The following is a 16203-nucleotide window of genomic DNA, read 5'->3' on the forward strand; positions in this document are numbered from 1 at the left end:
CAACATCTCGTATCCTTTATGGGGACACGACCACCGAGACCCTGAATGTGGTGGCGGTGACCTATTCGAGCTCATATGCCTGGGAAGTGAAGGAAATTGCTCGAGACATGGTGTTCGCATTGACCAAAATTCATGCCATTATCCCCCTGATGGATCTCACGCCCTGCACTGTTCTAAAAGTATGTCTTCTATCCTATCCTCGCTCCTCTTTTCTCCAACCAACTTATTGTTGTAGCAAAATCGTCTTCATACTTTGCCAAGCCATCTCTTTGCTCTTAAATTTGCATCTGGTTCCCATTAGGAAGTAGGAATCCTCCAATTCAACAAAATCAGTCAATAATTACTTTTTTTAAACCAAATTATCATTTTTTTTTTACAATAATGCAATCAGTGTCTGAAGTTCCCTATCCAGCTGCCTTCCTAGTCCCCACTTAATAGTTCTCTCACTTATTTTTTGCTCTCCTCAGCATGTCGTATAAATTATAGGTATAAGCTTGGGTATTAATTGTTCTATCTTCGGGACAGACATACATACACTACATCACCCAAAAACAAGAACAGAGTGGAATAAGATTAATTTCTAATATTATATTATGTTGAAGTGTATCTCTCCTCAATAAATAAATAGTAGTAAAAAAGTGGTACTTATAATTATAATAAAAATAATTATTAAAAATTCATATTTCTAACACAAATTTACTCAATAATCTCTGGGAAGTTTCAGTTACAGTTACGTTTGTTGACTCGACGTTGAGAAAAACTAGATAATTGACTGCACATTTTTCCTAGTATTGCTGTGTCCATCTCAGATGGTCCCCTACAATACAAGTATTAGGTGGTTCCTTCTTTACAGCTTCACGATTTGGTTTTTCCGTTCTCAGTTTTTCCTCCTTTTCTTATAAGTGTGAATTCAACTTTGACTTCTAGTAACGTTTCCTGATATTTTCCTTTATAACCCTTGAATAATATTATCAATTCATATAATTTATCTCTAATTCTTTTTTCTTATCCCTTCATATCGTTCATTGTACCAACAATTTTTTATATTAATTTTCTTAACTCCCAAAATATCAAATAGTATGTACACAAATAATTTTTTTTATAAAATAACTTCATAAAGTACCAAGAGTTATAATACGTCACCTTGCTGCCGGGCCACTTGGGCATGCATGGCATATTCTTTTCCCACTTACACATGGACCGCCCCTTAATTTCTATTTCTAATTAATGAATTAGATCCCTAAGAAAATTTTCTTTGACTGCCTAATCACATTGAAGAAAATTTACAACTATATATTCAAGTATCAATTTCATCACCTCACTCATAATCAACACCCTTGGTACTATTAGCTTTGCGTATCTGAGTAACTAAGCCATGTCAAAACCCTTTTGCACCCTCTTTGCACTGTCCATCATCCTTGTGACATGTCATGCTCAAACCCTCAATACATCAACAACATGTGAACCTTCTAAATGTGGTAACCTCAACATCAGCTACCCTTTTTGGAAGAAATCCAACACCAACGTTCAAGAATTTTGCGGTTACCCTGAATTTGGCCTTGAATGTTTGGATGACCAAGCCATCTTGATTTTGCCAACTAACAGATACCAAGTCACGGATATAAACTATGATAATCATTCAATCACACTTATTGACATAGATGTGTTGGGACAACCATGTCCAAGGGCTCGACACAATGTTTCCCTACACAATCTCCCTTTATCTTTCAGCTCATTAGATTTTAACCTCAGTTTCTATTTCAACTGCAGTTCTTACCCTTCATCTATTCAGCACATAGGGTGCATGAAACATGATAAGTATCAGTCTTACGTGTTTAAGACCGGGGATGAAGCTGAAAGTAATGGCTATGATTGGCTTAGACGCTGTGAGGAGCATGTTGTGGTGACAGTGAAGAAGGATGAGATTGAAATTAGTGGTTTGATCACTGGTTTTGGTGATGCTATGCAGAAAGGATTCGTGCTTGATTGGATGAGAGCTCAGGATTGTGCAGTGTGCGAGGAGTCTAATGGCTATTGCAGATTCGACCAAGCCACTAAGCAATCGAGGTGTTTATGCTCAGAAGGCAGAACTGAAGCCAAAAGTTGCAAAAAAGGTACAAGATAACTCATTTAATCTCTTTTGAAAAAATATTGTAGATTTTTATATTATTGAAATCTTTGCTCATATTCACAACTCTGCTCAATTCATTGCTTTTATTAAGATTTAGAATTTAATTATACTTGCAACAGGTAGATTAGATTGACTCCTATGGCTTGATTAGATGTGTTGGTTCATTTTGGATGCTTTAATTGACTGATTTTTCGTTGTGTTAATAAGTGTAGTTTAGAGTATCCCAATTTAATTCTTCCATGTCTTTTTAAGATATTTTATTATTGTATTCGTTGGTTTCTGGCCGTTTCATCCCATTGTAATTCATGTCGACCACAGATTGTGTAAATATAAAATTTGTCACATCAGTTATAAAGAAATATGTTACGTGAACATTAAAAATCTCTTTTGATCTTAATGTGTATTTTTTAATAAATTAATTTTAGGCATATTATATATATATATATATATATATATATATATATATATATCAATTCTCTTTTTCATTTCATTTTACTTATATTTTTTAGTGTTTACTCTCATTATTGCACAATACACAGGTACCCAAGTGATTGTAAATATATATATACAAATCAATGTTCTGTCCTTTTTCTATCATTAAAAAAAAAATCAACTTGGAGGTTTCCTAATGCCAAGAGTTGAAGATGATTAATGATGCATCTCTTTAAATTCCACTTGCCATTCGGAATCTTCCAATTCATGTCATTGACCTTGTCAAAACTCAATTCCTTCTCGATATATAGTTATTAATTGCACAGCAAATTAGTTGAGAAGTATTTATATACATCACTTGAAAAGAAGAAAAATCTTTTGCAAAGTTAACTATTACTAATTGATTTGACTGTAAAATTTGATTATGAGACTAAACCATAACAACCTATCTAACTGTTTGGTTCATGGTTAGACCATATAGTATAGTGCTGCTAATCTATTGCCTTATTCACTTTGGTAGGTAATTAAACTAGGAAATCTATTTCTTAGACATTTGATTTTTCTTTAAAAATAAAATACTCAATAGGACTTCAAATTAGACCATTTTATTTTATTCCATTTTTTCCTATCTTTCTCCCACGTACATAAAATAAGTAAGGGCAACTCCAACTCCAACGATGCATTGCTCACTGGCAGCACATAGTTAAGAAACCGAAAAAAGCATTTTTAACCCGTTGGAGGAAAACATTGGATTAGCTCTGATGGCTTTGAAGTGTTATGCAGAGAACTCATTTCTCTTCCCTTTTTCGTGGGTCCATGCACAAAAAGTTTCATATTAAAATATTGTTTTATGTTATATTCTAGAGTCATTTGAGAAACTTTTGTGAATTGCTTTTCTCGGATCTATTTCAACTTTACTTAATGTAAATAGTTGAATGTGTATATGAATTCCTGTTGTAACAATAGTTTATGGCAAACCGAAAAAATTACTGGCTGAGTCGCGGACAATGTCATTTTTTAAGACGTTTCGTGGCATTGCCAAAAATTGTGCAAGCAGACTATCAACCACGAAGTCCCCAGGATAAAACAGCCCAGATCACTGTATAAGATTCCCACTGTACTGAGGGAACCTTTCTAGAATTACACCCTTTTGTATGACTTGAAAAGTCACTCTAAAGCCACCCGAAAATATGACTTGAAAAGTTACTATTATAACCAACCGAAAATATGACTTAAAAAGTCACTCTTATAAACCGAAAATATGACTTAAAAAGTCACTTTTATAGCCAACCGAAATTATGACTTAAAAAGTCACTATTATAGCCAACCGAAATTATAGAGCGACAGAAAGAAAAAGGGAGAAGTTTTTCGAAAATGCATCGGCTGAAAAATGGGAGGGAGAAAGAAAAGTTGGGGAAATGCTTCTCAACTGGGACAAGGAAAAATGAAGAAATGAGCTCTCTATATATAGGGAGTGAAACACTATTCAAGTGTTTAACCTGAGCGATGTGGGACTTAAAGCTTTTTTTTTCTTTTTTTTTCAAACTTTCATCCTTTGTTCTAACAGTTCCACATGGTGTATGCGTCTTTTTCTCTCTTAGTATTAATTTCTTGGGGAGTTTCGAGCCCACTAACCCATTGAGCCTTAGGTTTCTTGAACAAATGAGCAACTCTCTAGCTAAAACTTAAAAAGACAAACTAACTCTCCTATGCTAAAAGACTTGGACCAGGCCACTATTGACAATATCTATAACTTTCTTTTTTTTTCTCTTTTTTCTACCTCAACATGGACTGAACATTTATTATTTGTCAAAGGATCAGTTATCATCAGGTTTGTGCTAATATGTTCTATTGACATTCTTTGTTTCTAAACTTCTTCTTTCATGTCAAAGTACTTCAATTCCATATGCTTAGCACCCTTAAAATACTTTTTGTTTCTAGAAAAAATATTGTTGTGGAGTTATCACAATATATTTTCAACGGCTTGGCAACACTGTCAACAATTCCAAGCCCTAAAATAGAATTCTGCAGCCAATTAATCTGAATTGTAGTCTCAAAACATGCTACAAATTCAGCTTCCATGGTAGATGCAACAACATCTGATGCATACGCAATTGCTTTCATTTCTTTTCATTCCATGTCATTTCTAGGACAATGCGTGAAACTAAATTTGTCCTCTTTCTAAATTGGAATATGTAATGTTGAACACCTTTCCATCTTGGATGTCTCTTGTACTTTATTGATATATGCTTTCTGAGATAAGCCTAACAATGCTTGTGGTCTATTACAGAAGATTTCTATTCCCATAACATAGCTTACCTCACCCATATCTTTCACTTCAAAGTTGCTAGAGAGATCATTAATTACAAGCAAGATATCATCAACATACAAAATTAGAAAAATAACCTTACTCCCACTGACATTCAGATATATACACTGATCAACAATATTTTCCTTAAATCTCAAGAAAGCAATGGTATCATTAAACCTCAAATACCATTGGCAGGAAGCTTACTTAAGACTGTATATTGATTTATTTAACTTGCACACCATGTGTTCCTTTCTTTCAACTGAAAACCCCATTGGTTGGTCCATATAAACATTCGATCTCCTCTAAATTTCCATTAAGAAATGCAGTTTTCACATTCATCTGATGTAGCTCCAAGTCATAATGGGCTACTAATGTCATGATAATCCTAAAAAGATCCTTTCATGATACTGATGAAAACGTTTCTCAATGTTATCTTTCTGAATAAATCCCTTGGCAACAAGTCTAGTCTTATAATGTTCAAGGTTGCCATGAAAATCACGTTTAATTTTGAAGACCCACTTACAATCCTTTGACAATTCTTTAAGGTCCTAAACAAAACTTACATGACATTTATCTCTTCATTCATGGCATTTAACCACTTTTCAGAATTATCATAACTTACAGTTTGTAGAAACAAAACTGGATCATTATTATTAATGTTTAAAACTGTTTCTGTTTCATGTAGGTATACCACATAGTCATTCAAAATAGTTGATCTTCTTTCTCTGTGAGACCTCTTTAATGCTACTTCTTGTGGTTCTTCCACAATAGGTTTAGTATGTATCATGGACTCATTATTGTGTTGCTCTTCTTCATTATTGTTTTGAACAACAACTAAATGAGCAATCACTTTATTGCTATCAGCACAAGCTAAATGGACTTACACTCTAACTTCTTTAATTTCCATATCTCGTGAAATTGGACTCCCATTGATTTCACCATTTTCAATGAACCTTACATTTCCAGTTTCGACAATTCTCATACTATGATTAGGACTATAAAACATATACTCCTTTGAATTTTTTGGATAACTAATGAAATATTAATTGATTGTTCTTGCATCCAATTTTCTTTCTTGTGAATTATAAATCCTTATTTCTGTCTAGCAACCCCAAACATGCTAGTGCCTTATACTAGGTGTCCTATTCATCCACAGTTCAAAAGGTGTCTTTTGAACTGCCTTGCTAGGAATCCTATTCGACAAATACATGGCAGTTTTCAAGGCATACATCACAAAGATACGAATAAAGTTGAATTGCTTAACATACTCCTAACCATATCCATTAAAGTTCTATTACGACTTTCTGGTACACCATTTTATTGTGGTGTACCAAGCATTGTGTATTGTGCACAAATGCCATATTTCTGAAGAGGTTTAGCAAATGGGCCTAGGTGTTGTTCAATTTCATTGTATCTTCGGTAATACTCACCACCTCTTTCAGATTTAATAACTTTCACCTTTCTATCTAATTGTCTTTCTATTTCATTCAAGTAAATTTCTAAGGCATCCATTGTTTAAGATTTCTCATGCAGTAAGTAGACATAACTGTAACGTGAATAATCATTAATAAAGGTAATAAAGTATTTTTCCTTTCTGAAAGAATCAACATCAAAAGGTCCACAAATATCAGTATGCACAATTTCAAGAAACTGAGTGCTTCTTGTATCTCCTTTCATTGTATATTTTGTTTTTTTTTCCCTGATCCACACAAATATTCAGATCAATAAAATCTAGATCAGGAAGAATTCCATTCTTTATTAATCTTTCCATCCTTTCTCTGGAAATGTGACCTAAATCTGTATGCCACAAGAAAGCAGATCGTTTATTCATTAAATTGTGTTTAGTGTCAACATTATGATGCAGAGTTAAAACAGTTCCAGCATACAAATCATCTAATTTCAATTTATATAAATCATCTTAAAGAACACTAGTACCAATGAGATGATTATGCTTAAATAAACTGAAACATCCATTACCAAAATTAAAATAGTATCCAGTAGCATCAAGTTTAGATAATGAAACTAAATCCCTAGATAAACTAGGTACATAAAGATTTTCTAGTAAATCTAAATGATGTCTAGTGTCGAGTTTTAAATGATAAGTCTCGACTGCTTCTATTAGAGCTTTCACTCTATTACCCATGAAGACGAGCTTCTAATTTGGATTTATGATTTTGATTGTAAGTAATCCCTACATAGTATTAGAATCATGAGTCATACATCCAAAATCAATCCATCATGTATTATAGGAACTTCGGTTAAGTTTGATTCAAAACATACATGATCATTAAGCTCACATTTCTTTTCGAACCAAGACTTACGCTTTAGGCAATCCTTCTGGAAGTGTCCAGGTTTCCGACAAAAATTGGTAATTATTGCCCTTTGATACCTTCTTCTGGATTTGCAAAGAGTCGTCATTGATCTTTAATGGCCCTTTGCCTTTATTATGCTTCTTGATAAATTTATTTTCAGCTCCTTGATTCCCTTGGTGACTTACATAATGGACTGAGTGACTTCCTTGATTCTTAAGCCCCATTTCTTCCTGAACTAACATATTGTGCAATTCATGCACATTCCATTTATCTTCCATGGTATTATAGCTCATTTGGAACAGGTCATATTCAGATGGTAATGAAATCAAAATAAACTGAACAAGGAAATTCTCATTTACATTCATTCCCAAAGTCTTAAGTCTTGCTTTCATGTTGGTCATTTCAATGATATTTTCATGCATAGTACGTGAACCATTAAACTTCATGGTGGTCAATGTACTCATTAATGTTCCAGCACACACACACACACACACACACACACACACACACACACACACACACACACACACACACACACACACACACACACACACATACACACACACACACACACACACACACACACACACAGATAACGATATATGATTCATTCAGATAACGATAAATATATGTTGATGCTCTCCTTCGGGTGATACAACAACACACATCATACAAACATGATAATACTAATAAAACTCTTAACATTATTTGGTAATTAAATATGCACCAATTAGTAGTACCTATTATCTTTGGGTATATAAATAAAAACAATGATACACACAAATCGCCTACAATTATATTCAATAATTATAAGAACAATTAATTAACATTTGGACGATCCAAAAATGTCTTATAACAATGAATTCCAATTGTCCATAAAGCACAAAACATGGCAAACATAGCACCTTTCTATTTAACTATCTTTTTGTATTGTATGTTTGTTAAATCACAATGGTACTTTCCTCTGATTGGGGTGGAACTTAGGAATTTCAAATTCCCAAAAGGGTGACTCATCTATCACTTCCATCTTCATATGATTTTGGCATGTGGCTTCACTTTTAGCCATTTTGTGGTTGCTGTGGCACGCCAATAATTTGACTTCAATGATAAATTTTGTTTCTTATTCAACATTAATTCATTGGAAATTACTACCTTCCTTAACTCATTTCTATTTGCAAGAACTAGAAAATACTATACAACGTGTTTTCTGCATGATTAGTATTTTTGTTTGGTGTGGGGAAGTAAGAAGAAGGCACAGGGTCATGGAGAAAGAGGAAAGAGGGTGGTGGTTTCGTAGGAGGAGTTTTGCTTTTATTGATTCATATGGTGGTGAGAATCGTGGCCATCATTTTCAAAGAACATGCATTTATGTGTGGAAACGACATGATTTATGTGTGAATGGTGTTGCGGGCAAGAGTAAGAATGGATTGCAAAGAGCATATCCCCATGCTCCGTACGATGGTACTCACCGTCTGTTGGTTGTTGTTAACCACTTTGTCATACTGTGAAACCGCGTACAATTATAAAATAGTAGCATTTTTTCATGGAAAATTTTCCACAATACCGGCCAACCACTTTGAAATTTTCTCTAAACGTTTAATCAAAAAAAAAATATTCCTCTAAATGCCTACCTTAGGCTCCACACAATTTCTCTTTTTGTCTTGTCTTATCTTCATCCTTTTCAAATCTCCACAACCAAATGACTCTTCAAATCTTCTTCCATTACAATACACCTCAACAATGTTGTCTTTGCATTATTACTACTATCTTCTTCTTGGCTACCAGAGTTCTATCTTCCAATCCAAAATTTGAGCCCTGTACACCAAGAAATTGTGGAAATGGTCCACCCATTAAGTATCCTTTCTGGATTCCTTATGAACAAGAATCATTTTGTGGCTACTCTAACTTCTCATTTACTGTGGCCAACATAGATGTCTATGAGGACAAGTGTCCTGTTCCCTTAGATAATTACACCTTTTATCAAACTCCATTTACCTACCGTTCAGAAAATTGGAATCTCTCCTTCTTTTACAACTGTTCCATAGAACCTAAAAATTACCCCACTTTCGAAGTAGATTGTGCTAAAAATGCTACACATTATTCTTTGGACGTTTTTCATAAGGAGGCACTGGAGCACAAAACCTATTCCTTGAATGAGTGCCAGTTTATGGTTAATGTGCCATTGAACATGAATGCTGCTATTAATTTCACAAGCTTATTGAGAATGAATTACCCTGAGATTTTGAAGATGGGGTCTCTTTTGAATTGGATTGCACCTGATTGCCAGGACCATGAGAAAAGTGGTGGACGTTGTGGATCTGATGGCAATCAGTTCCTCTGCAACTGCAAGGATAAGTCATACTTAAAAAGTTGTGGTAGTGGTAATAATACATTTGGAAATATTGTGATCATACTTTTGTTGTTTGTTTAGCAGGCTGATAGGGATAGTATTGTAGGAAGCTAAGGGTCTACAAGAAGTATAAGGCCCAAACAGAAGGAAACAACCTTAGCCCAATATGGTTAGTTATGACCCATGCATTCATCAGTACGTGGAAAGCGCAAACCAACAAACCTTAGGCTAGCACCGCATCTTCTAGAAGATGTGTAGTGTAATAACAGAATATTTGCTATTACGATATTGTGATTCGCTTTATCTTTTCTGTTAGTGCTTGTCGGGCCTTGTCCCCTTCGTAGCTATATATATCCGTGTAATGGCACTTGCTGGAGGCATGAATGAATGAATGAAATAGCAGATTGCACCCCTTAGCTTTCTTCTTCTTCTGGAGGTGTTAACCCTCGAAGTTCAGCAACCAAGCCGTCGCACGTAACATTGGTGCTTTCATTGACCTCCCATGGCCGCCTTCCATGGCTGCCACTTGCCGTACGGAGCTCCTATTGCTGCCTTCCATGGCTATCACTCGCCGTACGGAGCTCCCATGACCACCTTCCATGGCTTCCACTCACCATACGAAGCTTCCATGGCTGCCTACCACCACCCACCCTACTCGTCATACGAAACCCTCCACTACCCCCCTCCATAACCACCACACCACCTTGAATTTTTGTTTGCCGCTGAGGACCGCCTTAGCCAAACTTACCCTCAGCCAACACAACCTCGCCACTTCCATTGACACCTTGGCCACCACCATCGGCAACCTTCTTCAGCGACTGTCTCGCAATCCCACTCCACATTTTTCATCTTCCTTTCCGGCGCAGGAACTGACGCCAGCCACCATCATGCCGACTCCACTGCAGACTCCATCGTCGCCTCTGCTGCTCAAGCCAACTCCATCATCCACGCTCACTGCATTCACGACCAGGCCACCTTCGCCAGCCACGACGCCTCCGTCGCCACCTCTGCTAGTCACAACGCCTTCGCCGCCATCTCTGCCACCACTTCCGCCTTTGGTACCCATACAGTCGTGGCCTACAACTTGGCTGGGCCCGCGCCCTAGGCCTTTTCTTCATTTGTCCGATCTCGTTCGCACCACCATTCCCTTCACCAAGCTCTTCAGCATTGTTCCTCCTTGTGGGACTGCCATGGCCGCATACACGCTTCCAACATGACCGTTGCATTCTGCACAACTGCTAAACCAGGTGCAATTCCCCAAAATAAACCTTGGGATCCCGGTATCACGTTTGGAACCAATGCGCTGATCCTCCAACACCTTGAGGACAAGGTGTTTTCGATGAGGGCGGGAATGATAGGGATAGTATTGCAGGAAGCTAAGGGTCTGCATGAAGTATAAGGCCCAAACAGAAGGCAACAACCTCAGCCCAATATGGTTAGTTGTGACCCATGCATTCATCAGTACGTGGAAAGCGCAAACCAACAAACCTTAGGCTAGCACCGCATCTTCTAGAAGATGTGTAGTGCAATAATAAAATATTTGCTATTAGGATATTGTGATTTGCTTTATCTTTTCTGTTAGAGCTTGTCGGGCCTTGTCCCCTTCATAGCTATATATATCCGTGTAATGGCACTTGTTGGAGGCATGAATGAATGAATGAATGAAATAGCAGATTGCTCCCCTTAGCTTTCTTTTTCTTCTGGAGGTGCTGACCCTTGAAGTTCAGCAACCAAGCCGCCGCACGTAACACACAGGCCCCCTTCTCTGTGTGCAAATTCTATTTCCTCTTTTTTTTGTTGTTTAATTTTCAATTTCCCTCTTTCAGGTACAAATTCAGTTTCTATTCTAATATGCCATTTTAGAATATGCTAACCAAAGTATACCAGATCTTTGCCTTTCCTTTTGACCTGTCCGACACTCGCCTTAAACTATCTATAATTCTGCATGTCAGATGATTATGGTTTCACTGTTTCAAAGTGTATTTGGATTACATAATATGTAGCCATGAACTATTTTGTATTTTTGTAGACTCAGTAACAAAATCAACTGTGTAATTCTTTGATATTTTGTATATTTCATTGTCTCATTGTCATGATTTTTTCATCAGTTAGAACCTAGTCATATCATTAATTTGAAAGAAAACAAAATATTTTATGGTTAACTTTTAAATTGTATGATGTTAGTGCAGTATACAGTTATTGGTAATTCCCATTGTGCCTCTCTTCAGATACCATGCCATAGCCATTAGCGTGTACTTTCTTCATGAGGCCTTCGGTGAAAGTACATAAATATACATGTTTATGTTTGTTATATTCAACTACAATATCTTCATTGAATTGGCACAATGCTAACCCATCTTTGCTTTCCCTGCTGACTGTTGCAGGAAAAATTAATTGGAAGGTGAAACTCCTTATAGGTAATAGATAGAGTCTTCCTTGAACTTTTTTCGCTATTTTATGCGTCTTTATTTCTCGTAAGGAGGAGTACTTTCAAACACTCAATTATTAAAACTCAATAAAAGTTATAAATTTAAGAGAGCGACTCATTAAATATGGGACTAACAAGAAAGAAACACAAAAACACAAAAATACAAAGAAAAAAAAATAGAAATGAGATGAAAAACAATTGACAAATCTTTTATTTATCCACAGTGAAAGAACAGTGAGATAAAAAAAAAATTGACAGAAAGAACGGAGAGATACATAGGCAATCTTAAAAATCTACATGTTTTGGATTAATTGGTTTATTTTATTTTTTCAAAATTTTTTAATAATGAAAATATTTAAAAAATCTTTTCAAAAATATATTTTCAATTTTCGAAAAAAAAAGTCACCAAACATACGATCATCTTTTACTTTGCATATCATGATGCATTCGGTCAGGAACACTTGTTTGGAAATAACCTCATATCCATTGAAAAACTAAAATTGTCTTTAAAATAACAAAAAAAAAAAAAAACTCATAATTAACTGCCGTCTTCTTATTCTTACCATATCTATGGTTCAATTTAATTACAAGCACTGGTAATTCACCGTCGTGTTTTTATATATTCTTATTTATTTGGGTCTTGTTTGTTGTATACATTTTAAACTGATAAATATTAACTTCCAGAAATAAAAGGAATTCAAGTATTTCTTGTCCCCTAATTCTCCTATATATCTTTTAACACAGCTATCACAACTGGAGTAATGGGAGGATTCATGATATGCATCATAATTTGCTGTACTAAATGTATGTCATCAACAAAAGTAAAACTTTGGTTTACGTTAAAGAATGACCAACGTATAGAATCGTTCTTAAAACATCATGGAGCACTAGCACAGAAGAGATATAAATTTTCCGAAGTTAAGAAAATGACCAACTCCTTCAAAGTTAAACTGGGTGAAGGTGGTTTTGGTGCTGTATACAAAGGAGAGCTACTCAGTGGTTGCCCTGTGGCTGTAAAGATATTGAATGCATCCAAAGGAAATGGCGAAGAGTTCATCAATGAGGTTGCTAGCATCAGTAGAACTTCTCATGTTAATATTGTCACACTTCTTGGATTCAGTTTGGAAGGACGCAAAAAAGCTCTCATTTATGAGTTTATGCCCAATGGTTCCCTTGACAAGTTTATTTACAATAAGGGTCTGGAAACCACTGCATCCTTGAGTTGGGATAATTTGTGGCAAATTGCAATAGGTATAGCCCGAGGACTAGAGTACTTGCATAGTGGTTGCAACACTCGAATTTTACATTTTGACATAAAACCACATAACATTCTTTTGGATGAGAATCTATGTCCCAAGATATCAGATTTCGGGCTTGCAAAGCTTTTTCCCAGGAAAGATAGCATTGTTTCCCTGTCATATGCTAGGGGAACAATAGGATATGTAGCTCCAGAAGTGTGCAACAAACACTTCGGTGGAATTTCACACAAATCTGATGTCTACAGCTATGGAATGATGCTGCTAGAAATGGTGGGAGTGAAGAAGAATATTAATGCAGAAACCAGTCAAACAAGTGAGTACTTCCCAGATTGGATATACAAAAGGCTAGAGCAGGGCAGAGATTTGACAACTGATGGGGTGATAGCCACACAAGAAACAGAGATAGCAAGGAAAATGACTATAGTGGGTTTATGGTGTGTTCAAACAATTCCACAAGATAGACCAACAATGAGCAAAGTAATAGAGATGCTAGAAGGCAACATGAATTCCCTTGAAATGCCCCCAAAATCTGTTCTTTCTTCTCCAGCTAGATCGGTTCCAGAATTTACCACTAGTTCATTGCAATCTGGGTAGATCTTTCAAATTATTTTGTAAAACAGATCACTCAACATGACTATGTTGTACTTTTAATTCATTTTGAAACAAAGTGGATGTCAAGCAAACGCAAACAAATTGAATTCAAATGCTAGACCAAACTGTGTGCTATGCTTAGTGCTATGTAAGAGTCAGGGCCAAATATTATTGTTGCTGTAGGTGAGATCAAAGTTGTTGACTCTGATGAAATCTGTTACAAAGGATGGACAAGTGGCAGCAAATGTGTCTTCCTCTTTCTTGATAGTCTCTCGTCTTGAAGTTCTTTTCTTTTTCTTATAATAATTGTATTTTTAGTACCTTTTAGAGTTATTAGCTGTCTTCCGGGTAACAATATACTGTGACTTCCAGAATTTACAAGTTCTTAGCTATCTTCCCGGTAGATCTTGAGAAGTGGCAAAACCTGTTCTTTCTTTTCCCACTAGATCGATGCCAGAATTTACCACTAGTTCTTTGCTATCTTTCGGGTAGATCTTGCAAGTTATTTTGTAAAATAGATCACTCAGACATAATTATGCTATAATCTATTTATCTATTTGTAATATATAAATCCTGAGGTACAAATCAATACCATGTCACATCATTACCCTATTTCATCTCTTTATGCATCTCTTTGTACATATCCCATGTCTATTTGTTTGTCTATTTCCTTCTACCATTTCATTTTCATGTGAGAAACAGAAGTGGTTGAAGTAAGTGAAAAAACTGTCATAAGGGTGGTTGCCTCTTCCACATGATCTGCAAGATGGGCAGACCAAAATTTCTATACAAAATTGGGTCCTTCTTTGATGCTTTCCACATGTATAGTGTAATGGTCCACCCTGACATTCTCTTGCTTTTGTATATATTATAATTCCTTTAATATCTTAAAGTAATTTATCAGAGAATTTAAATTTCTTTAATCTAAAATTTATTGTTTAGATGTTTTATATGAAGAATTTAAAATTTTGAAATTTTAAAACTGAATTTTAAACAACTAAAAATGTGAAATTTTAATTTTCTTCTAAAAGGTGAGAAATTGAAATTCTCTTCTTGATAGAAAAACCTTCCAAAATAGTTTCGTGTATTTTTTTCATAACCTCCTTCCTCTCATTCTCGAACTCGCAACTCTTTCCTTACGCCGATGATCATCTTTTTCAAGAAACGCCGTCTGAGTTTGCGTAGTGACGATCAGGTGCGGTTGTAAGGGGACACGTAGAATCGCACCCGCCAGTCAAGGGAGCAGTCGTCGTTACCTATCACGCGGTAGAGGTGCTCACCGGTGTGGAGAGCCTGAGCCATGCCTTGCGCTGCTGACTTAATGTTGTGGTCGGGTATGATTTTATACGTCGTTGTGTCTCGATTCACTTGCGACTCCCATGCCACATCAATATCCTTCTCTTTAGAAGTATATCAACCATATCTTCTCTTCTCTTTACATTCATTTTCTTTCACCCTCACAATTTTAATATTTTTTTATCCAAACATAAAATTTTAAAAATAAAAGAATTTCAATTGAAGTATTTGAAATTTTTAGAATTCAAAATTTCTCAGAATTTTAAATTCCGTCATCCATATACACTATAAAGGTTATCTTTGATTTTAAACAGCAAAAACTAGATTCTATTGCATTATTTCTAATGCTAGTTTTTTTTTTTTTTATCAATTTCAGGGGTGTGTGACAGAACAGGTTGTGCCATCTTTTGATTTAGTTTACATGTAGAAGAGGTTGTTCCATCTATAGTAAACAGATTCCGACATCTAGCTTTGCTTTTATCTCAATTTTTGTAAGGTTCTGGTCTGTTTTGATATTGAAATTAATCAAGAAAATAATAATTTTTACAGGGTGTTTCTAAATTGTTATGTCATTGGTTATTGGAACTCCATATTGCCAATTGCCACACACACTGTAAAACTTCATTTTATTGAGATGGCTTCCTTCACTTTTGCCTGTTCTGTCTAAATTGTTGAGTTCAACATGCATAAAACATATTGTCCAAATGATCGAAGCATCTAAATAATTGACTATTCGTGCTCATCCTTCAAGTGATTTCAGAGTCTTTATATTTAACCCAAAAGCCTTTTTTTTTTTTACATAATCTGACAATTTTTAGCTTTGATCGACAACAGAGTAAAAATAATAATTGAAAATAACAGCGTTGCTTGTATGCTAGATGGAAATGCAAAACTTTGGGGGTTTCATGTGAATATGTTCTTTGGCAAATCATCGTTTCCATTTTCTTTTAATCAATGTTTCTATTTTTCTCTTCTAATTAATTTCTAAAGAGACCATTTGTATATGTATACCAGCATTGGTTACTCTTACTTCAACTTTAAAATTTGCTCTCAAATTGGTTTTATATGGTAGTGTTGACTGTTGTTGCTCATG

General features: G+C 35.4%; 1 protein-coding gene across 2 annotated transcripts; it reads left to right on the forward strand.

Annotated features, from left to right (window-relative positions):
• The first annotated feature begins 1307 nt into the window (after positions 1-1307).
• On the forward strand, positions 1308-14426 carry LOC114418627 (LEAF RUST 10 DISEASE-RESISTANCE LOCUS RECEPTOR-LIKE PROTEIN KINASE-like 2.1). Of its 2 annotated transcripts, XM_028384072.1 has the most exons (3): positions 1308-2114; positions 11921-11953; positions 12709-14426. In XM_028384072.1, the coding sequence occupies exons 1-3, from the start codon at positions 1376-1378 to the stop codon at positions 13815-13817; spliced, it is 1881 nt and encodes a 626-aa protein (XP_028239873.1). In that variant the 5' UTR covers positions 1308-1375; the 3' UTR covers positions 13818-14426. The 2 variants fall into 2 exon arrangements, with proteins under 2 accessions (XP_028239873.1, XP_028239874.1); XM_028384073.1 differs by lacking the exon at positions 11921-11953.
• The last annotated feature ends 1777 nt before the right edge of the window (positions 14427-16203 follow it).

The sequence above is a fragment of the Glycine soja genome, chromosome 7 (genome assembly GCF_004193775.1).
Source record: "Glycine soja cultivar W05 chromosome 7, ASM419377v2, whole genome shotgun sequence".
Lineage (NCBI taxonomy): Eukaryota > Viridiplantae > Streptophyta > Magnoliopsida > Fabales > Fabaceae > Glycine > Glycine soja.

Excerpts from the sequence above, each read along its gene's own strand:
- LOC114418627 (XM_028384072.1), top strand. The coding sequence starts at position 1,376 with ATGTCAAAACCCTTTTGCACCCTCTTTGCACTGTCCATCATCCTTGTG. Across the intron at positions 2,115-11,920 it reads AGCCAAAAGTTGCAAAAAAG|GAAAAATTAATTGGAAGGTG; the intron begins GTACAAGATAAC and ends TGACTGTTGCAG. Across the intron at positions 11,954-12,708 it reads GAAGGTGAAACTCCTTATAG|CTATCACAACTGGAGTAATG; the intron begins GTAATAGATAGA and ends CTTTTAACACAG.